The following is a 22,652-nucleotide window of genomic DNA, read 5'->3' as shown; positions in this document are numbered from 1 at the left end:
ATGTCACATCATGTACGCATTATTCAGAGACGTTTTACTAACTGTTGAGCAATCGGACTTTCCAAAGCACATTTTAATTTACATACATACATACATTGTTTCATCTTTTGAATTGACAGCCAGGAAGGGTATATCATTATTATAGTACTATTTGTTAATTGGCAGCAAGGAGCTGTATCATTATTGGAAGTTTAGTCAAGTTGGTAGACACATCATATGACTTCAGTCACGCAGTCCAGTGTTGAGTGAAATATGTTCTCACAATATTTCGATTTCGATTATGATGATGAATCATATAGCCTACTTAAAGATAGCATGCCTCTAAAACTTAAAGTGGACTGATGGTAGCCTAAATGGCCTACTAGTGATTTGCCTCATTTGTTTCTTTAATTTAGTTAGAAAATGTTCCTCAGAGCGCTTATCGTTGATCAATATCTGGTCGGCGTGTTCCGGTTAGTCGAGTACCTCGGTTCACTTCCTGGGGTTGTCAGCTCGAAAAACATATTTTATTCAACGTAGCCGCGTCCCTCGAATAGAAAGGTCCAAGGTATTTCTAAAGGGGGGTCAGTCCAAGAGCGGACTCACTGAAGTCGTGCGCCCTCCCTCCATTTTTTTTATGTTCAAGGGAACTGTGCTCTCCCAGCCCGATTACGCTCGGCAGACAGTCGGGCGAGAAGACGCACAGCTCGTCCGCTCGCCTACCCATTGACGTCACTTCAGTGTCACGTGCACAACAAGAGGCCAATCCGAAGCTCTCTATCGGAGTGCTCTGTTCCTATACGAAGATAGGAGAAAAGACAGAAAAAGGAACCGTGCCAATAAACCTTTAATGACCAAATACACGGAGAAACAGCACACGTCGCCTTTGGATTTTTTTCGTTTTTCACCTCTGAACACGGAGTATATTTATGTGTGTTAATTGAATTGTACTATTTGGACTGCTATCGGCGGATGGTTGAGGCCATGGCCCGGACATATTGAATAGCTCGTTGGGGGGGGAGCGAGACGCGCACCGTGTAGACAATTCAGGGGCATTGTGTGGATACAAACGGTGGGATATATGCATTTTCTGCGGCTATAAACAGCATTTTTCGTCCCGAAAAACTGCCATAGAAGACGTTAAATGGCGTTTCTATGTTTATCCTGCCGTGTCTCATTTTCGCCCCCATTACTCCTTCAATAAGCGAGGTCGTGTAGCGGTAGCTCGGGTCCCCCAGCTCGATCCGACCCTGTTCGCTTCTTGATGTACATTTAGGCTACCAATTCGGGTGACGTTTTTTTACTTCCAATTTTTACTGATCTTAAGCACCATGGATTTCAACGGCAGCGGCGGAGGAAACGAACTGCACAACAACCAGTTTTATCAGTCGGAGGAGAACAAACCTTTGCTGGGGGAGATGTCTGCGCCCACGGCACCGGAGGGGAATAATAATAACAAGTTGGGCGCAGGGTCGTGCAAAAGAACCTTGCTTAATTGCAGCAGTGGGATGAGATACAAGTTGTTACAAGAAGGAGACATTCAGGTGTGCGTGGTCAAACATCCTCGGACATTTCTCAGCAAAATCCTCACCTCCAAATTCTTAAGGAGATGGGAGCCCCACCACTTAACTTTGACAGAGAGCAGCCTGGCGTCGGCCACGGTAAGATAGATTCCCTGTGTCCTTGCACAGCGTTGTATGATGACATTAAAGATGTGTGTCTTTTGACTAAACGTGGTACGCACGGAGAGATAAAGCGCACCCATTGACGCAGTATTTGAGAAGCGAATGCGAGTGACTTTTCATGTTCCATTTGCTGATAATATAATCGCAACATTGTGGCAGTAGCCCCCCACTCCTCACCCCCCCCCCCCCACCCAGAAAAAAACCTCGTTGCTTTTGTTTTATATATGCTGAAAGATATCTAAATTGGATCATGCAACAGTCAAACATTTTAATTTATATGACTGAGCTTCAGTCTAAATTAAAATTCACCGATATCATAAAGAATGACGGACATATTGTTCTCGCAGTCCTGCATTGTTGTCACGGATTCGATAATGCTGTGAAGCATTAGGCCTATATTATTTGACTGGGAATCCTTGAATAGTGTTATACATACAATAATTGGATCCTGAGTTTGCAGATAGTGTTAGCGTTGTATCCTAACTCATGGCAATATGCATCTTATTACAACTACATAATTTCAAACCAAGTTTGACATCTGGATTCTTGTAGGCCTACTGTCGAAACACATTTGCATCCAGTATAATTATATACTTTAATGAAAAATGGTTTCCATTCTTAGGCAATGACATATTATATTCTCCTACAGATACATTAAGACGTGTATACCATTAATGACACGGATACTAATGCTGAGCTATAGTTTATGTAGGCTATATGATAGTGATTTGGGTGAATAATGGCCCCAACTTATCAAAGTCTCCTTTTGTCCCTTCAACACTTTTGACAGTATCCACTGTACATGGCCATTGTTTTATCAACAATATCCTTACCAAGGCGTCACTTTTAAAAACGGATCCAAATCACACCTCCACTTGCAGCGTGTGTGTGGTTGTGAGTGACAACACAATCGTTGAGGAGTGAACAATTCGCCAGCTGTTCACATATTTCACTGGAAGGAAATGACTCGCTGCAACACGCAATAGGTCGATATCATATCAGGCTTAATCACTTCCTGTAGGGGCCTGGCGACTGCTTGTGAGCTAGCTGACTTGCCTACCTGAGGCTTGGGTGTGGGCTACCGAGGATAAGCCACAATGTCTACTTCTCCAGGACTCAAAACACAGGTTTCATGTTTTGGTTGATGACCACATATTGTATTGTACTACACCCCCATGGCTCACCTGGGAAGTCTGTTGAGGTTTCACATCCTTCCAGAAATCTAAGCTCAGACAAAGCTTGTGCCTGAAGCTGTGTGTGTGTGTGTGTGTGTGGTTGTGTTAACGACTTATGTATATATATATATATATATATATATATATATATATATATATATATATTATGTGTTGACGTCACTTCACTGGGATCCATTAACAGAATACTTATTGTTGTTGTAGTTTTATTTTCTGTATCTGGTGATGGCCCCCTCTGACCCGACACACTCAGGAGCGGGACCACCGGCCTCTATTGTTCCAGTCTTTTGTCTGCCCCGTGTTGACATTAGGTTAGATGAGGGCAACCTGTGAACCTTGGACGTTGGAGTCAAGTGCTCAGACAATGGCTGTCGTTCATCAGCGTGGCGAGTGTGGGATTCGAGGAAAATAAGACAGTTCTTATTTTTTTATATATCGGTGTACTTTTTCACCCCCCTTTTTTTTAACTAAATCATGGCATTTCATGTGCCAGACGTACCAAGTGTACAATCTCAGCAACAGCTTTAGTCATTGGTCGTGTGTACTAGGTTATTCTGTATGGCCAACAATGACATTTCCCTCCCAGAAGATTGATGAAACCCCCAGATCTAGGCGAGATCCCTGAGACAGTGCCATATTTCTTTTCGCCACTCCTTCATTCTTTTATGGCTCCTACTCGTTAGAAGCAGTGCTTTCACAGAGATGTGGCGGCGAGAGCTTTACGACGTTCACTTCAAAGGCTCGGTGTATTGCTGACATCACAGTCCCTGGTAAACCCAGCCTGATACTAGGCTAGCTAACCTCAAGGGCTGGTTCTCTGGTCACACTCATCGCCTGTGTTTTAAACAGAGGGGGAATGTCGTTCATTTATACTAAGCAAATGTTTTAAAGCTGATGGTTTTTTATATTTACATAGTGACTTTTGCTGAACTAGATTATTATTTTTTTTAATCTAGTTCAGTAAGAGGGGCGTCTTGTCCCAATGTCGTAATGCCACTCTGGATAAAAAATAATAGCGATTAAAAAAGGAAAATGGAATCTATTGTTTTAATTTGCTCTTTTGTCACCCAGTGGAGACGAAGGATCAACAGCCTTCATCTTCCATGTCTCAAACAATCAAAAAATATTGCTTTCAATAACAAAATCATTTTATTTTCTTATTTTACTTAAATTGTATTGGTCTGATAAGCATCTTGCCATCTTTATCAAAAAATTGGCCTTTAAAAGGTGGTTCAATAATATTGGGGAGCTATAGTTTTCAGCGATATACTGTAGGTGAGCTATAACAACGTAATGAGCCCAGAGAATCACGGATATATTATAAACCCGAGGCTAAACTAATAGTATTTATTGTACCGCTCCACGTCACTATGTCCATGTCCACACATTTTTTACTCGCGTACGCACACAAATGGCATGTTGAAACACGCCAGGTGACGGCAAACGCACCGCGGAGCAGTGGTTTAAAGGTTTGGTGTCTTGCTCAAGGACTCCTCTAAAATTAAGCCGGGAGGAGCAGGGGATCGAAGCCGGCTACACTTGAGCCGTGAGAAAAAGCTCCTGCTGTCCTATCCCTCCTGGCTTCGCATTATGCATTAGGCTGGCTGTGACTCTTCAAAAGGGGCTCAAAGAGAGTAGTCAGCTGACCCCCAGACACACACACACACACACACACACACACACACACACACACACACACACACACACACACACACACACACACACACACACACACACACACACACACACACACACACAGTTTATTGCTCTGATCGCAGGGCTGTGTAAGCAAGCGGCCTGGTTAATAGAAAGGATGACCTCTTTTAAAGTTTGGCCTCTGTTTCTGTTAATTCATGGATGTGTGTGGGTGGGTACAGTGTAAGGCTTTCTTCCCTTTCTTTCCCATCCCATGGACACACACACACACACACACACACACACACACACACACACACACACACACACACACACACACACACACTCTCTTCCCATGTGTGTCCATGCGTTTCATTCTAGGGCTCTGTACTCTGTCCAACAGGTGCCCACACAGCGAAGCATAGCAACAGGAATTACAAGGCAATACTTTCCGTAAATCTGTGTGTCTAAGTAACATAGTGAGATGTCGAGTATTCCCTTGTGTCCTTTGTGGAAAAGCTAAACAAACTTGCATATTGTTATTATTTTCTCTTGAGACACCCGTATCATCTTAACATCTTAATTTGCTATTTGGCAAAAGGATCATGAACAATTTTGATTTGGCAATATACAAAAATATGTATGAGCCACCCTAAACACACATGGTTGTGAAAGGAAGGAAGGATTGTTTTTTTTCAATATTCTGTTTTTATAGTCCTCCTTATATATTTAACTTTTTCTGCATGCCTCTCTGTCCCTCAACTTTGCTAGTTGACTTGGTATGACAAGGCCCAGCCTCGAATTGGGGGAAAGCAGACACGCGGCTGGGCTTCGGCTGTGGTCCGTTAGTGAAGCCATATAATATAATGCCTATGTGTGAATGGTATCAAACAAAAAAAGGAGGAAGCAAGCTCTCTGCTCGGGATTCAGAGTGACGCTTTGATAATTCTGAGTAATGCCCCATTGTTACATGATTTATATAGGCGGGTTTTGGTATCGCTGTGCTGCTAGCTGGTGGAGCAGCACTAATAGATGGCCCGTTGACTGTGGCAAATGGTGCTCTGCAGATCAGTCTTAAGACCCACATCAGTAGCAGTGTGTGCTAAAAGCACACGTCCTTTGATGGTGTGTCACACGCAAACACAGGCAGGCACACACAGGCACAGACGTGAGGGTGTGAGATCATGGTCTTGCTGTCTCTCATCCTGAATTTAGGCATGAGACTGAGTTGTCTGTGTTGGCATATCTACAGGACTGAATTGTGAGGCAAGAGGCTTTGATCGTTCGTTGGGCATCAACGCTCGCATGTTTTGCGGGAAGCAGATCCAGTGTCACGCGAAGTGGTTGGGGGCTGTCCCGGCAAATCTTTTCTCAGATTGAATCATTTATGTTAAAAGGGAACTAGCCTTCCCTGTCTGGAGGCAAGGGGGGGAATTGCGTATCAGCAAAACAAGTGCATACGTTTCTGTAAGCATCTGCGAATGTGAAACCGAGAGCCGTTTGTAATCCTGTACTGCCAAATGGGACATGCTTAGAGACCCGCTGTGTGTGGTTTTAAGTGAATATGGATGTCTTAATGTACTGCCACAGTGCTTCTTCTCCTTTTCTCTCCTTCTCCCTCTTCCATATAATTCGTTTTGTTATGGTTATGATTGTATTGGGATGGATCAAGAACCCATCATATCTAATTGAATCTTGTACAAGAAGAAACATGTGAATAGGAGTCGACAGAAGTGGCTATATTTTTCAATGCGGGCATGCACATACGCATGAGTAAATATGTGCTCACATTGTTTTTTTTTGGATGTCCAGTCAGAGAATTGTGGCTCACACTTATTTTCCATTCCTTCCTTTGCGTGCCTCGACCTGTATCGGCACACTCAACCTATATCACATTTTCACTGTTATGTGGGGTGTGGGTACTTCCTGTGTGCCTTCTGCTTAACAATACCAAAGAAGAAGGAAGAGGGGCCGAGAGGGCAGCGACACAATAACAAAGCAGCCGGTGTGTGTGTGTGTGTGTGTGTGTGTGTGTGTGTGTGTGTGTGTGTGTGTGTGTGTGTGTGTGTCTGTGAGAGAGGGGACAGGTGAGTGATGACTTTAAGAGCAAACTCCGTCATTAGACACGACAGATAATAAGCAGATAATATTTCAGCGCACTGAGCCCAATGGCGACGATTACAGTCACAGACACTGGACACATTTTGCAGGAAGGGCTAGCGTAACCATGCCGATGTCTCACGACGAGCAGAGAGTAAAGAAAGAAAGCAAACAAAACAGGCGTTTAGTGTTTACAGGTGATCAGGTGTTTACCTAAGCCCGAGAGAGACGGGGGATAGCCCCGGTGTCTCGGTTTACAAGTCCAACATGGTGACTCAAGAGGGGCGCCTGAGTAACGACACAAGGAGACAGACAGATGCACACACACGCAGTCACACGCGCAGACAGACACATCGTTTGGTTTTGTCATTTTGTGTTGGTCACAGGACCATGTTGTCCCAAAAATGACGAAGGACTAGAAGGAAGTCAAAACAATATTGGTCAAATTGCTGCCAGTAATTATTTTATCATGAAAGCTATTATGTAGGCAGAGGATCATTTCAGCAAATGAAGTGACTTTTTGTTTATTTGCCCTGCTTTTTATTTTTCATTCCAAAATCTAAAGGCTGGTCTTGTAACACTGTTGTAACACTAATCTCAAACACACTGTCCCTCGTGCACTCACTAACTCCCTCACTCACAAAATGGACCTAGAAAGGCTTCGGGCATGCTTCCAGGCCTAGTCACAACACTGTTCAACAAATACTGGATCCTCCCAGTATTGTTTGAACAACGCAGCCATTAAACAAAGATTTGAGTTATAGTCTGGAATGATAACACTCCCTGCCATATTCATTTATTGTATTTGGAACAGAGCGGAATTTTAATCCTTCTAACACACACATGGGAGGTCACAATGATAGAGTCAAAGAGATTTTAACCTATGGCCAATAGTTTTAATTGTCAGTGAAAGGCATCCTTTTTTTGAGGTTATGTATTTTAATAGTCAATCAACATTTGTACAACAATTTTGTAGCACGATAATATCTTTAATTGCGTAGTACTTTTCAATAAAAGTAACCAAGCAAATGCAAATAGCACAATGTTTGGGAGTTCACTTGATGTCTAAAAGTTGGATGAAACAGTGAACCCTGATTTTCTCGGGTAGACCGTTCGATGTACCCTGCTGTAGCAATCGGTTACTTAGTAATTAGGAATTTACATCTGAACTCGGGAGAGTAATTCCTATTTCCATACATTGACTATGTCCGAGTATAGCTGTTGGTATACAACAAACAACTGTATTGTCACTGTATACTCGGTAGAGGGCCACATCGTTGGAACACCAAACCCCGGGGGGATGGGGGAATCCCAGGCATGAGACCCAACGCCAGAGCAAGGCAGTTAACAGGGTTGTGGGATTTGGTTCGGGGCAGCAGAATAGTGCGCAAACTATGCGTGTCTATAAAATGTTGCTGGCAAAGCAACGCTGGGGTAAGGGGGGAGGGGAACATTAGAGCATCATGGTGAATATAAGTGTCAGATTGCACTTGCAGGATGCACTTACTCATATTGGAACGAGTCATTGTCGAGAGCGCCTTGTCGAGTGAGTGGGGTTGTGAGTGTAATTGGCCTTCATCTCACAATTGATCAATCCCTGATATTATGTAACATGTTGAAGACGGCTTGTCAGCCCTTGTCACTTGTGAGTGCAGTGCTGTTACCCCGATCTGGCAAACGCACGCACACGCACACGCACACGCACACGCACACACACAAAATCTCATGCATAGTTGGGCATTTCAACGTAAAATCATTGCCAGTCAGACACCATGACAGCAGCAGTTATGGAACCAGATGATGTATAGTTTGTTCATAAATTATATTTAATTGTTACAAGATTGATTATGGCCTACAGTGCCTTATCTTACAATAATAATATACACAGCCAAGGTTTAGCTTGTAGTTGTTTATATTTGTCGAAAGCTTGTTGGCCTTTTTCTTGTAATTGTTCAAAGTATGATGTTAAGTGTGTTCTTCATACTTTGACCGCTGGCCCGATGGATGCATAGATTAAAATATTCACCAGGTGCTGGTCTTCAAGTTTGTTAGTTGGATTTAATAAGTCCAAATAAATAAGCCATAGCAGGCTTCTCTATTCAACAAAAAGAGAACTGGGGCCTCTTATCGTTCAGGGAAGTGATTCTCAACGACAGCCATGTTGTTTGACCGTCAACGTCATAGATTAGCTTGGTGTGTTTTCACCAGTTCCTTAAACATGCTGTGACTCTTAGAGTTCTTTGCATGGCACGTGGGATGTTTACATTGGTTTGGCATGACGGGACTGTGGCCGGTTGGGCTTGCGACAGAGAGAGGCACTAGCCTGCATCAGCCAATCCCCAGGAAGATGTAGGTCACCGGGGGTGAATTCTTTGGTTTGGGAACCGGCCTACTCATTAAGAAATGCTTTGTTTTTTGTGGATGATGGGAACATCTCAATTTTATACTTTTTTTTTTCTTTTTTTTAATATAGCTTTCTTATTTTGCATTGCCTGTTATCTTCATTTTCTGATCTGTGCTGTGTGTTATTTCTATCGCTGAACGTCACCAATGTAGTTATTAATACCGTTATATTATTAATACCCGTAACAGCATGCCCTTGTTCAGAGCATGATCGAAACACTGAGCGCGACACACTCTTCTTAAGTGCAGGCAGGGTAGGTTAATAAGAATCCTCTGCTCTGGCCATGACTAGGACTGGACCAGGCACTTGTGTCACTAATGTGACACAATAGGTGTGTCTTATCATCTCCGTCTTCCTCGCCAACCTACCCTATAGTGTCGTGCTCACAGACAGACGCACCTGGGTCTGTACATGTTTCCTGATTTGACACATCACGACATGTGAAGACTGTGGTCATATTTCATCTCTCCTTCCCCCCCTAGAGGTGCTCCCCCTGCTGGCAGCACGCACTCACTCCACGACGGTCAAGTGCAAAATGGTGGAGTTTGTGACAGAGTGAGAAAGCTGTAGGCACCTGTTGTTCTAATCTATGTTAGGTCTCGTGGGGGAAGCGGCCCCAGCTCACGCCCCCGGGGCAGATGATGTTGATGCACAATGCGTGCAGTGTGGATCCTTCTCTCTGCCTACTTGAACAAAAAATATTGTTGCTCTCCTGAATCTGAGGCGGGTGCGCCGCCCGTGACACAGGGACCGTCCCGCGTTGGGTGAACGTCTGGGCATTTCAAAACAACAGCATTTCTTTATGTCTTAACAGTCCACCTCCCGGTAGACGGTCGGAACGGCATTAAATTTTTTTTTCCGTTTGGTTGTTTCTATGGCAACACCGCAGTGAGGAGATCAGATGAGAAGAGCAGCGCGCCGACGTACGCCGGTCCTGGAGAATGGAGGATATAGGACATTAGAAGGAGACTCAAAATCCGAGAGAGAGAGAGAGAGAGAGAGAGAGAGAGAGAGAGAGACCTGGGCAGGCAATCACTGCACACTTTGTGCAGGATGTAGTATCTATGGCAACCTATGTTAGTTATCAGAATGTTGGCCTCTAGCCTCCTGCCTCTCCCAACAGCCTCTTCCAACCGTATGCCTCTTCTCCCTCTTCAGAGACACACACGCATGGATCAAAGTTTGCCTAACCTGTTTCCTTCCCATGTGTCCGAGGTCAGACCTAGGCACGTGTGCCTGAGTCCTCAAGCACATGAGCATGACACACACACACACGCAACTTGTCTGCGGCATATTACCATATTGCCCAAAAGCCATTGTCAGATTTCAATACAAACAACGTTTGTATTGAACAGCGGGACAATGGGCCGCTTACATCATCTTGTTCCCCAGAGTGGATCATCTGCCCGATCGTGTGGAGTAGAAATATGAAGGGGGAGGAAGGGAGTGAGAGAGAGAGAGTCAGAGGAATAGAAAGATGGAGAAAAGAACATGAGAAGGGGAGGGAGCGAGGGTGGGAGGGGCGAGATCGGTGGACGTTCAGCACTCAATCAGCAGAGAAATTAAAGGAATAGCGTGTTTGTTGAATAGCGAGAGGGGGGCTCTGCGGGGGAACTGGCAGTTTTTTTCACAGACAAGGGAGATAAGCAAAGATAGACGCCAACCAACGACAACTGAGATCCTCGATATCAGAATAGAGTCCATGACAACTAATTTCTTTCTATCAATCTATCTTATCGCATTATAAATCTATTCTTTTTGTGGCTAAAAACTGTCACAGTGCATTATCGTTGAAGGTCATAGAATACGGATGACATCCCTCGACTGAATATCTTTGACGCGATTGAGTATTGTTGTATCTCTAGCGATCATAAACTGTCTGGGTTAGCCAGTTCTTTTGTTAAAATAAACAGCATGTGCTGTACTGTGCTCTCTCTCGCGCTCTCTCTCTCTCTCTCGCTCTCTTTCTCTCTGTCTCGCTCTCTTTCTCTCTCTGTCTCTTTCTCTCTGTCTCTATCTCTGTCTCTTTGTCTCTGTGTCTGTCTCTCTCTCTCTCTCTGATATTGACATCCGTGTGGAAGAGAAAGCGCTTGTGGCGATGGTGAATCGGTTTCCGTGCGGGCTGTAGGCCTGCGAGTGTATGCAACAGCGTGTGTGTGTATGATCCATAGCATATGTACAGCCGCTTCTGTGCTCCAACGTATCCCTCTCTTCCCCCATCAGCCCACCGGCTACATGGAGAGCGCCCTGTCCTACAGCACCATTGAAGACCTCCAGCTACTGGCCTGGGACAACGCCCCCAAGTACTGCGTACAGCTCAGCTTCCCTGGAGGAACTGTCCTGCTGCAGGTACCACAGGCCGGGGGCCGTGGTGGGAGGGTCTGGCCTACTTCTCAGCCTGGCTCAGGGATGGCCCAGTGGGGGTTCTTATGGTCCATGTCCTTTCTTAAAGGATGTAGGATCACAGCCACTCAACCATGAGAGTATACCCTTTCCACAGAGGGGGGGGGGACCAACACAGGTTATAAGACATGATGGGTCTGCTCCTTTTATGTACCAGGGCATGGCAAGATCATAAAATCAGTGAAGTTAAGTCTACTAACCGTGCCCTGGTACATAAAAAGAGCAGAGCCATAATTAGAGTTATGGAGGGGGGGGGGACTTTTCCGGGTTCTGGGGACTTAAGATAAATCAGCCCAGGAAGCTATGTCTTCAGTTGATATCAAAATATGTATAATGTATGTTTTAAATATAGCTCTGATGGATAGAAAAGTATTCATTAGTAGTAGTTATAGTATTATGAATATCGGTGTAATTTATTATTGTGTGTTAGGTTAAATCTTGTTAAGAATGTACAATGTATAGATAACCGTGGTCAAATGCTATTCTAAAATAATGGAAATTGTGGTTTATATTTGTGTATTATGGTCATGCATACTGATATGTAGTCTACCTTATGCATTGAGTCAGCGAGGTACCTGTGCTGTGAGCAGGGAGTTGGTACAGCCCAGCCTCTCCTTTGGCGATGACCAGGATTATTCACGCACTAACACGCTATACCTTAGGCTCCCTAGTGTTGGATACGGAACACATGTTCTTTAGATAAGGTATCAGCTAGCGAGCGGGCAGGACGTGCGAGTCCAGACACTCTTAAAGTCCTGCTCGAGTGTCTGAACATAGCTTTCCTCATTCAAAACATTCTGCTAAACATCTACAGCGTGAACCTTTTGACTAGCAACCGTCAAAGCCTCCGCCGGGCCAACCGTAGCAGGAGCAGCGATGAAGGGCTATTGTGCCGCCTGGATTTGCAATATGTCCTCAAGCATGTCATGGACCCAACCTGGTTGTGTGTGCGTGTGTGTTTGTGTGCTGCGATAGGCTTCCAACAGCTACCTGAGGGACCAGTGGTTTCACTCCCTGCAGTGGAAGGTGAGTTCATTCATTGATTAGTCTCGTCTTGCCTGTTAGGTTGCTAAGTGGCTGGCCCAGCATGGGCCTGAACGGTTAGCCTCAATCATTTCCTCAGCGTGTCGTTTCCAATGTGTCTGCCCCCCCTCCCCCCGGTTCCCCACAATGTACAGAAAAAGATCTACAAGTACCGCAAGGTGCTGAACAACCCCAGTCGGTGGGACGTGGTGCTGAAGGAGATCCGTGCGCTGGTGGACATGGCGCTGACCTCGCCGCTGCAGGACGAGTCCATCCACCAGGCCCCACTGCACATCATCTCCACCCTGCTGGCCGAGGTAGGGGGTCCACACACACACACACACACACACACAGACACACACACACACAGACACACAGACACACAGACACACACACACACACACACACACAGACACACAGACACACAGACACACAGACACACACACACACACACACACACACACACACACACACACACACACACAAACACGTACATGCACAATCTGGCCACTAGCCCTGAGATGAATGAGTGCTTGGCTGGGCTACAATGCAAAAGTCAGGATTATTTGACAAGGGTAGGTAGTGGGTTGTGCTCCTAGTGAGCCGTCTGGACCCAGGGACGGAGCGTTGGGAATGCCCACCTGGGTAAACATAGAGGCCAGGGACTGAGACACAGTAGGTACAGCCAGGGTTGGGATAACCCTCCATCCGTCTGTTGGTCCACAGCCCCAGTGCGTCGCTGTGTCATAGCAGTCGGTTGCTTGAGGGCGGTTTGAATGTTAATATTTGAAAGGTACTTGTATTCTAGTCAACTCGTATTTTCCCCAATCTCCGACGAACCAACAGTGAGTTTATCCTTAGCCCTTGTCGCTGGTTGTTGTGAACTGCATTGTGGGATACGTGGCTGCCCCAAGTCCACACAAGTCACCTCCCGATGCACCCCCAACCCCCCCGGGTGTTAGGGGTGTCCCTGGCTACATGCAGACCTCTGAATGGAACAGCACCCGGGCTGCAAGTGATGACGTTCACAAGTCCACGAGGGCACAAGCACAGACAGGAACACGGATTGAGAAAGGGCTCATATAAGCCTCTGGGATTAATTACCCAGAGTAATTACCCAGAGTTGGGTAATTGGGTAACCCTCCTCCTCTCCTAGGCTGTTGTGGGAGTGGCCGCTGTTCCACCACCAGGACACCACATGTCCCCCACACCAACCCCTCGCTGCTAGCCCAGAGACCCTTTGGGGGGTCACTCTGCCTTGCATGACACTCATTGTCTCCGTGCTCTACCTGTCTATAGTAGCCCACCGGCTCCAGGAAGCTTTTTAGCTGTCTTTTAATTAAAGGTTTTGGCAAGCAGGGGATGCTCTCCTATTTCTTCTGTTGTGGCCTTACCCTTCCTCTCTGAGTGGTGTGTCCCAGGTCATTGGCCTCGTCTCGACCCAGCTGGCGCTCTTGGGGATTGGCCACAAGCCCAGCTTGTCTCCAGGCTCTCGATACCGATCGCATGTGTGGCAGGTGTCTATCCCAGTCAACACTGGAGGAAGATGTCATCAAGGTGGCATTGTATCGCTGATGGATGTTATGCATCATTCTCCGGAATGTGTTTCCCCATGTATCCCGATAATTAGGGGTTTGTACCATCCAGAGTAGCGAACACATTCTTGTCTTAAGCCCGGTCTGTGAGTGGGTCCTCAACGGTTAATGTTTCGCTAAATGTGGCGATGGTAGGATACGCACCCCTGGCTGCAACGTCTGAACCATCTGGGCCATTCGTTGGACTTTGTTCGGTTTTGATCATTCCATTGAGCTGTGAGTCTCCGCCGAGGAGACCACACTGCCCTTCCACTGTGGAGCGGAAACCCGGCAATCCCTTCTGCTGAAAAAGCTTTCTTGGGGTGTGGCCAATACCGGTGGTGGCACACTGGCCTCTGCGGCCCCCCTGGCCTCTGCCGACTGGGATTCTCATCCTGGCTTTCTGAGGTGGAAACCTCGGCGTTTGGCCTGTCGCTCCTTTTTCCTTCCGTCGGCCATCCATTACTATGTTGTGGATTGTGAAGGATTCCTCAGTTGAGAATCCTTCACAATGAGAGACGGCGCCGGTTGGTCATCGACCACCCCAACCCATGTCGTTTGTTTTCCTTTTGCTGTTTTAAATCTTCCGTGTCCCTCCCTTCTATCCGTACTATTTGGGCCCAGCAGGACGTGTCGTGGAGAGCGGTGTCCGTCAGTGTTGGCCCGGTCTGCAGACTGCACTGCTAGGTCTTTACCTGGGCAGTTTCAGGCCATGTTTCCGTAGCTTAGTTTGGATAGAAAAGGGAAAGGGAGAGGGGAAGGCTGTGTTCTCACTGCGTGGTCTTGATCCAGGGCAGGGTATCCCTTTGTCCGTCCGTTCGTCCACAAATCCAGTCTAGTCCTCATGTCGTAACCATGTCGGTTCCTTGAGGGCAAGGTGAATGTTAATGTTACCAAATCGCAATGATATTTCGTTCTGCTTGTTTTTCTCTTGCCTAATTTCTCGCGGGACCGTGTTTCGTGCACATACACTTGTGCCTCGACATCCATCAACACATGCATACACATTCACATAAACACATTCATACATGCATTCATACATTACATACATTCACTTTTAAACATGCTCACTGTAACGTCATTTACATTCTCTGTTTCTGCCATGTTTTCACAGAATACGAAACTCAGCAGTCAAGATCATGAAAATATCATTGTGGTAAGGTCCCTATGTATTACTATTTGCATGGCCTATTGTTACTCATATTTCCCTATTTGCAATGCGTAAGTGCATACTGTGCTCTTTACAAACATGAGATAGCAAATGTTTTCTTGCCTCTGCAAGTTTGGTCCCTAACCCTGCTTTCCCTTCGAACAGTTTAATGGTTCAGATGGTTCCGTTCTCTAATCATGCTTCCGTCTCTAAAGTGAAAAAGTACATTTCTGCTGTTTCCTTATTGACAATGAAACATAATCAGCCATTGTCAGTAGCTTACAGTAGCTGGATAAAAAACAGATATTGCTCCATAATTGTTCACATGTGGGTTGTATTTGATGTGTTTCCATAGGCAATTGCTCCTCTCCTCGAAAACAACCACCCGCCACCTGACCTGTGTGAATTCTTCTGCAAGGTGAGCGTCCTGTTCCCATCCGCTAGGCCCCTACCTCAAGCATCTAGTCCTCAGGAGCTTCAAACAGAAACAGAAGGAGTGTTGTTTGAAATGACAAGAAAAACATATTCTCTAACCGCGTTGATTTCCTGTTTGACACGTTACAACACCTAAGGGGAAAGGAAGTTCTCTGCAATGTCAATGTTTAACTTGTGAAGAATACATCCCATTGCTGGATAGATTGTGTTTTGCATGCGCAAATGTTTCTTTTTACTCTTCTCGGCTCTGTTGCAAATATATATATATGTATAAATACAGTTTATGCAGGGTTTGTTTGCATTGTTCATATAGATACACCTTTATCTGGGCACTTGGGCTTTTTGAGCTGCTGCCTCATGATGCATTTCTCCGTTTCTGAACAGCACTGCCGCCAGAGGCCGCGGTCAATGGTAGTGATCGAGGTTTTCACCCCCGTGGTCCAGAGAATACTCAAACACAACATGGTGAGAGTCCATGCCCTACCAGCTCACTGGCTGAGACCTCCAGGGGTCCTAAATGGGTCCCCCTCTCTACCATAATTCTTCCTTCCTTCTGCATTTTCTATTTATCAGAAGCACAATCAGGAAAATGGATTTGAAAGCGATATTCCTCTTCAGAGTCGACAGACATTGCAAAGGGAATTAAAAAGATAACATTCAACATCAACACTGTATCAATAGAATCGATACTGAGATAAAAGTGTACGAAAGTAACCGCTACCTAGCCAGTGTCTTCCTCACACGTTGTGGTGCTCGGTCGTCTGCCCATCAGGACTTTGGGAAGTGTCCCAGGCTGCGCCTCTTCACTCAGGAGTACATCCTGGCTCTGAACGAGCTCAACGCTGGGATGGAGGTGGTGAAGAAGTTTGTTCACAGGTGAGGAGCAGCGCAAAAACACACCCAGACGGCGTGGACAAGAACACATTCAGGGTGAGGGAGGGAGGGAGTAGTTGGTGGCGCAGTAGAGAGCGTTGGGTTGTCTCTACTTTGTTCACCGCACATCCGGGTCAGTTGGCGACGGGATTATGGATGGTTTGAATGGATGTGAGCTGGGTGATTCTCTGATTAAATGGTGTCCCATTCAAGCTGGTATAGCCTCGACCTGTGCTAGCCTAAACCGGTAATTAGCCTACACCTGGAGCAGCCTCAACCAGTAGAGTCCTAGGCCTGTTGCAGCTCCAACCTTCAGTAGGCTAAACCTGTTAACCAGTAGAAGCCGTGACCTGTGGTATACTTAACCTGATGCAGCCTCAACCTGTAGCACCTTAACCTGTAGCAGCTTCAACCTGTAGCTGCCTTCCCCTGTAGTAGCCTCAACCTGTAGCAGCCTCAACCTGTAGCGCCTTAACCTGTAGCACCTTAACCTGTAGCAGCCTCAACCTGTAGCGCTTCAACCTGTAGCTGCCTTCCCCTGTAGTAGCCTCAACCTGTAGCAGCCTCAACCTGTAGCGCCTTAACCTGTAGCACCTTAACCTGTAGCAGCCTCAACCTGTAGCAGCTCAACCTGTAGCAGCCTCAACCTGTAGCAGCTCAACCTGTAGCAGCCTCAACCTGTAGCAGCCTTAACCTGTAGCAGCTCAACCTGTAGCAGCCTCAACCTGTAGCAGCCTCCACCTCAGACTATTATTAATGAGGGAAGCCCTGGAGGATTTCAGTCCATCGGGGTGCAACTGTGCACTTGATTAACTTGTATCGCTAATGTGTGTGTGTGTGTGTGTGTGTGTGTGTGTGTGTGTGTGTGTGTGTGTGTGTGTGTGTGTGTGTGTGTGTGTGTGTGTGTGTGTGTGTGTGTGTGTGTTGCAGCATGCACGGGCCGACAGGACAGTGCCCGCACCCCCGTGTCCTCCCCAACCTGGTGGCCGTCTGCCTCGCCGCCATCTACTCCTGCTACGAGGAGTTCATCAACAGGTGAGCAGCGCTCAACACCCACCACAGGCGTCATTAGCACGCTAGCATGTTAGCACGCTAGCACGTACCCGTCCGTCCAGCCGTGTACCTGGAGGAGAGAACAGGGAGGCCTCAACAGGCCTCTGTGGCCCGGTGGCCATGTCCCCTGTGAACGGCTCGTTCTGTCCAGACCCGAGAGCCGTAGGGGAACGCGATCCATGCCCCTTAATCTCTCCGTCAGCTCATTTAATCCCTCCCACCCTTTCTTCTCCCCCTAGCCGGGGAAACATCACACACACACACACATGCAGACATACACACGTACACACGTACACACGTCAGGGACAACTCGTCCGGCAGGTTTACACACTGGTTTATCTGGACACAGACTTGGTTTATCGCCATTCATTTGCTTCGCAGGCAAGTTTAATCTTTCAGATTGAGTAGTGGCATCAATAGGATATCTCTGCGGAGTAGGAGTAGTTTCGGTTAACTTGTTAAATTAAAAAAGATCACGGCTATTTAAGGCAAATAAGAGGGAGAAAGTCCCGTTTAGTAGAGGCATGAAAACCCCAGTTCACCGGCAACTTAATCCGTTCTACTTCATGAGAACTCAATTCGTCATTGTAACGTTTAACCACACACTGTGGTATGCCATTTACTTGAATAACTAGTCATAACATCCTGAGTGAAGAAAAGCTACACTACTGGGCAAATGTAGTAAATGACGATATCCGTTTGACATCCCCCCGCCCCCTTAACCACTCAGACAGAAGCAGGGGAGGGGGGAGAGATGAGCACAACTTTCCTCTTGCGGGCCCCTGAGAGGAGCCGGCCACAGCTGCTGAGGGACCTTATTGTGTACAGGCGTGGCCATCATCTCCCCTGGTGGCAGCGGGCCCCGGGGCCTTTTGTCTGGCTGGTTACTGCCATGCCGGGGTCCCACCGGTGGGGACGGGGGCTGGGGCCAGGGAAACCATGGCGGTTTACCTTTATTTTTATTTTAAATAATAGCTGAAAAACAACTAAATGACAGGCTACGCATTGTGTATTATTATCGTCGTTTGGTTGTGCGACTAGAAATTAGATGGAATATAAAATAAATTAAAGTTCTGTATCTGGATGAAGAGAGTTGAGCAACACAAACATTGGGTCATTTCCTTCGTGTGAGGTAGGAAACGTAAAGGATAGGTCTTTCTTGTGGCATTCTTAGGCGCACATGGCTAATTCGCATACGCGCACAGGATTGGCTGACTCCGCAAGGAAAACAATAGAACATATTTAATTATCTATCTATCTATCTATCTATCTATCTATCTATCTATCTATCTATCAACGCATGGGTCTAGTTTTAATGTGATGTATTTTGTGTTTGTCCAGTCAGACTTGTTTTCTCCCTTGTTCTGTGTGGTGTGAATAGTGGGGGTGTGAGAAAAGTGAATAGTGGGGAATAGCCCCCGAGGCCGAAGGTTTATTTGTTGTTATCAGCTGTCAATTTGCGATGAAAACAATATCGAGTTTGAGTTGTCAATCATGGGATATTGCCCAATATCCCGAGATAGCGAACCAATCAAAATGCGCCATTTTAGGAGGTTCACGTGGAGCATATACTAACTATATATAATATCTTTGTATGTATCTATGTATCTGTATAATCTGCTGAACACTCTCTTACTAGTCTCTACTCTCTAGGGTCTCAATGCGACTTTGGTCCGTGTCTCCCCACGCGACGTCATGCAATGCATTCTGGGGGAAATGAAAATCAATGGCAAACCGCTAAAATAGCGCCTAGTTTTTCGTATAACATTCCGTTTTGTGATACCTAACAACATTAAATAACAGCTTAAATCTTAAATACCAACAAGCAAATTGCACAAATTAGTTGGAAAATTAACCCTGCAACACGGCCTTTAAACAGGGTTCGTTCTGCCAGGGTCAAAGTGGGACCCCTGATTCACTGGATGTCTTCACCAGACTAAAGAGCTGATTATGGTTCCCAAGGGGGTTTATGGACCCATTACGTCCTTGCGGACCCTACGTGCGTCCACCGCAAGGGCCTGACGTTCGCTAAATTGTAACCTTCTGTTGGCCAACAAGGGCTGTGATTGGCCCGCTCACTAAAACGCGACGCCGAACCAAAACAGGTTCGCAATTGCGTCGAAGCGTCGGCGTGGAACCATAACTGAGCCTTTAATGTTCCCTGTCTCCCCCCCCCCCCCCGCAGCCGGGACAACTCCCCCAGCCTGAAGGAGATCCGGAACGGCTGCCAGCAGCAGAACGACCGCAAGCCGCCCATGCCGCTCCGCCTGCTGCGCCCCGAGCCCCCCGCCCCGCCCCCCGCCGTCGGCCCCCTGCTCCCCCTGACCGCCGCCCACCCGGGGGGCCCTCCCCCGGAGCCCCAGCCCCCGCCGGCCCTCGCCCCGCTCTCCAACGGCAACCACGCCCCCGCCGCCGCCGCGCAGGCCCCCGTCCCCCAGGCCCCGCCCTCCGACGCGCACCCCGCCGGCCCCCCTCCCGCCGGCCCCGCCCCCCTCCCCGTCCAGAGCCCCGCCTCGCCGGCCCCCTCCGTCGTCAACTCCAGCGAGATCCTGGTGGAGCTGGAGCGCAGCAACAACTCGGCCAACGCGCGGCAGAAGGCGGCGGGCCGCGGGGGCGGAGCCGGGGGCCGCGGGGGCGGGGGCGGGGACAGCGTGCCCAGCCTCATCGACTGCCTGCTGGTCAGCCCCGCCCTCAGCACGCTCTCCATCCAGCTGCCGGCGCAGGCGGACCGCGTGCTGGGCTGCTTCGCCCTCATCCTCAAGATGCTGTGAGTGTTTTCAGACGGCGGCCCGGCTTTATGAGGCTCAGGAGAGGAGGCGGCTCTCTGTCTGATGAGTAAAGTGGGGGGGGGGGGGAGCGCAAGACCACTGTTGTAAACACTGCTGGGGAGGACGATGTAGGTGTGAAACCCAGATGCCTGTTGAAATCACAGGGTTTGATCGATTATTTTAACATTCCACATTCATTTGGGGAGAGTGGAAAAGGCTCTTTTCTCCTAATAGTAGGCATTCGTCTGATATCGTCTCTGTCTCTCTCTCTCTCTCTCTCTCTCCACCACCTCTCATCTCACACACACTTTTCTATCTCTTTGTAATTAGTGACGATTCGTTCACTCCAGGGATTGTTTTGAGAATTATGACAGAACGGTAGTCGCTGACTGTGCTTTAGTCTTAATGGTCATGGCAGGGAGCATGGGACGGTGCAGGAGAACATATATGACGGACTGACGAAGTAAAGACGACCCCCCCCCCCCAATCCATAGCCTCAAATATGCATCATGTTTTGATTTATGACGGCTGAAAAAGACACTCACACACTCTCTCTCTCTCTCTCTCTCTCTCTCTCTCTCTCTCTCTCTCTCTCTCTCTCTCTCTCTCTCTCTCTCTCTCTCTCTCTCTCTCTCTCTCTCTCTCTCTCTCTCTCTCTCTCTCTCTCTCTCTCTCTCTCTCTCTCTCTCTCTCTCCCCCCTTCAGATCAGACTATGATGACTGGCGGCCAGCTCTTGCCAGCCTTCTGCAGCCCATTCCCTTTCCGAAAGAGTGAGTACACACACAGGCACACAAACACACGCACAGACACACACATCCCTTCCTCATTTTACAGAAGCCCAAACAATAGACAGGCTAATACAATTTGATTAACCTACTTTGAATGAGGTCTCTCTGCCAACACCCACTCCTCTCGTTAATATCTCATATTTCCCCTCCTCTTTTCACCTCCTCTTCTCCCCTGTTCTCTCCCTTCCTCTCTCCCCTAACTCTCTTCCTCTCCTCTTCCCCTCTACTCTCCTCCTCTCCCTCTACTCTCCTCCTCTCCTCTCCCCCTCTCCTCTCCTCTTCTTCTCCTCCCTCCCTTCCTCTCCCCCTCTCCTCCTCTCCTCTCCCTCTCTACTCCTCCTCTCCTTTCCTTCTCTATTCCTCATCTCTTCCTCACCCCTCTCCTTTTCACTCCTCCTCTCCTCTCCTTATCCTCCCCTCCTCTCTTTTCCCTTTCCCTCCCCTCTCTCCCCCGCCCTAGCTTCGTCTCCTCCCCTCCCGCCCCGTCTCCCCACCCCGCCTCCTCCCCCCCTCCCACCACAGAGGGTTCCTTATAGGGTTTCTGTAATTGCCTTGTGTGTTTTGGGTTATTTTTTTAACACCTTATTGCATTCAGGGGCCACCTGCTCTGACGCGCATCTGTGACCTCAAGCAACCCACCGGGGAGGGGAGAGCGCATGAGTGATCACCTGTGTTTGAGTGTGTGTGTGTGTGTGTGTGTGTGTGTGTGTGTGAGCAGTGGACAGCATGTCCCAGTCTCAGGGCCTGACTATTTGTGGTTGGCTTAGGCGAAACCAAGGAGCCCCATTAAGGCGGAGGGCATGGAAGGCACCTGTTGTTGCTCCGCTCCCCTCGCCTCCCCGTCACCGAGCAGGGACTTACCTGTTGTTCACCTGCGCCACCTTGTTGCCTTGTCGATGGCGACATGCGTCATTAGTGAGAGGCGTCAACACTCCCGACTGGGGATTAGGGGAGGAGGCAAAGAGTCACTGTAGCATGTGTGTGTGCGCGAACACACGCACACATGTGTGCGCGCGAACACACTGCTTTCTGTGTGTGTGTGTGTGTGTGTGTGTGTGTGTGTGTGTGTGTGTGTGTGTGTGTGTGTGATGCTTACTCCCATTATAGACATACGCTCAGATTTGACGCTCGTACATCCATATTGCCGTCGGTGTGTCTCAGGGTGCACAGGGCAATTTGGCCAAAAACAAATGAGCCGAGTGAAGGAACATTCTGCTCTGTGCAGCGACGCAGGTTGCATCACCCGTGTTGTGAACGTATTGTTTCTGTCATGCTCAAAAGTGCCACTTTATCTTTTGGTGTAACCCGTTTTAACGCATTCGCAATCCTATCAGGCAGTTTAACGCAACACAAGTTCAAACGTGTGGCCCATAGGTTCCTAGTTATGGTAGATTCAACAGGGTTTATTCAAATGCACAACCATTACAGCAGCAGTCGCTAGCAATGAGATTATTGAGTCTCAGGCTCCTCAACAATGCGATATAAAAATAAAAATTGTAAAAGAAACACAAACTGGACATGAAATAAATAGAATATATATAAATGTTATATAGAATGAAGGATGTGCGTTAGAGTCAAACAGGTTCAA

The 22,652-nt window shown here is 47.5% G+C and overlaps 1 protein-coding gene and 1 long non-coding RNA gene across 4 annotated transcripts in view; both read left to right on the top strand.

The window, feature by feature from the left end:
• Positions 1-22,652, top strand: part of cmip (c-Maf inducing protein) — a 26,457-nt gene that overhangs the window by 2,338 nt on the left and 1,467 nt on the right. The window contains exons 1-11 of one of the 3 annotated variants that reach the window (XM_060061123.1): positions 66-1,640; positions 11,220-11,345; positions 12,375-12,425; positions 12,578-12,739; positions 15,111-15,152; positions 15,502-15,564; positions 15,966-16,046; positions 16,354-16,457; positions 17,385-17,489; positions 19,693-20,274; positions 20,981-21,046. In XM_060061123.1, the coding sequence (XP_059917106.1) occupies positions 1,311-1,640; positions 11,220-11,345; positions 12,375-12,425; positions 12,578-12,739; positions 15,111-15,152; positions 15,502-15,564; positions 15,966-16,046; positions 16,354-16,457; positions 17,385-17,489; positions 19,693-20,274; positions 20,981-21,046 (1,712 nt within the window). In that variant the 5' untranslated portion in view covers positions 66-1,310. Of the gene's footprint in view, positions 1-65; positions 1,641-11,219; positions 11,346-12,374; positions 12,426-12,577; positions 12,740-15,110; positions 15,153-15,501; positions 15,565-15,965; positions 16,047-16,353; positions 16,458-17,384; positions 17,490-19,692; positions 20,275-20,980; positions 21,047-22,652 lie in introns of those variants that run through there. The other 2 variants (XM_060061122.1, XM_060061124.1) reach the window with 2 other exon arrangements.
• LOC132464635 (uncharacterized) lies at positions 2,974-4,916 on the top strand. Its single transcript, XR_009527301.1, has 2 exons — positions 2,974-3,715; positions 3,825-4,916. It is a non-coding gene; the product is annotated as an uncharacterized LOC132464635 (long non-coding RNA).

The sequence above is a fragment of the Gadus macrocephalus genome, chromosome 9, assembly GCF_031168955.1.
Source record: "Gadus macrocephalus chromosome 9, ASM3116895v1".
Lineage (NCBI taxonomy): Eukaryota > Metazoa > Chordata > Actinopteri > Gadiformes > Gadidae > Gadus > Gadus macrocephalus.
The sequence above is the reverse complement of the archived record's forward strand: the minus strand, read 5'-3'. Positions and strand labels throughout refer to the sequence as shown.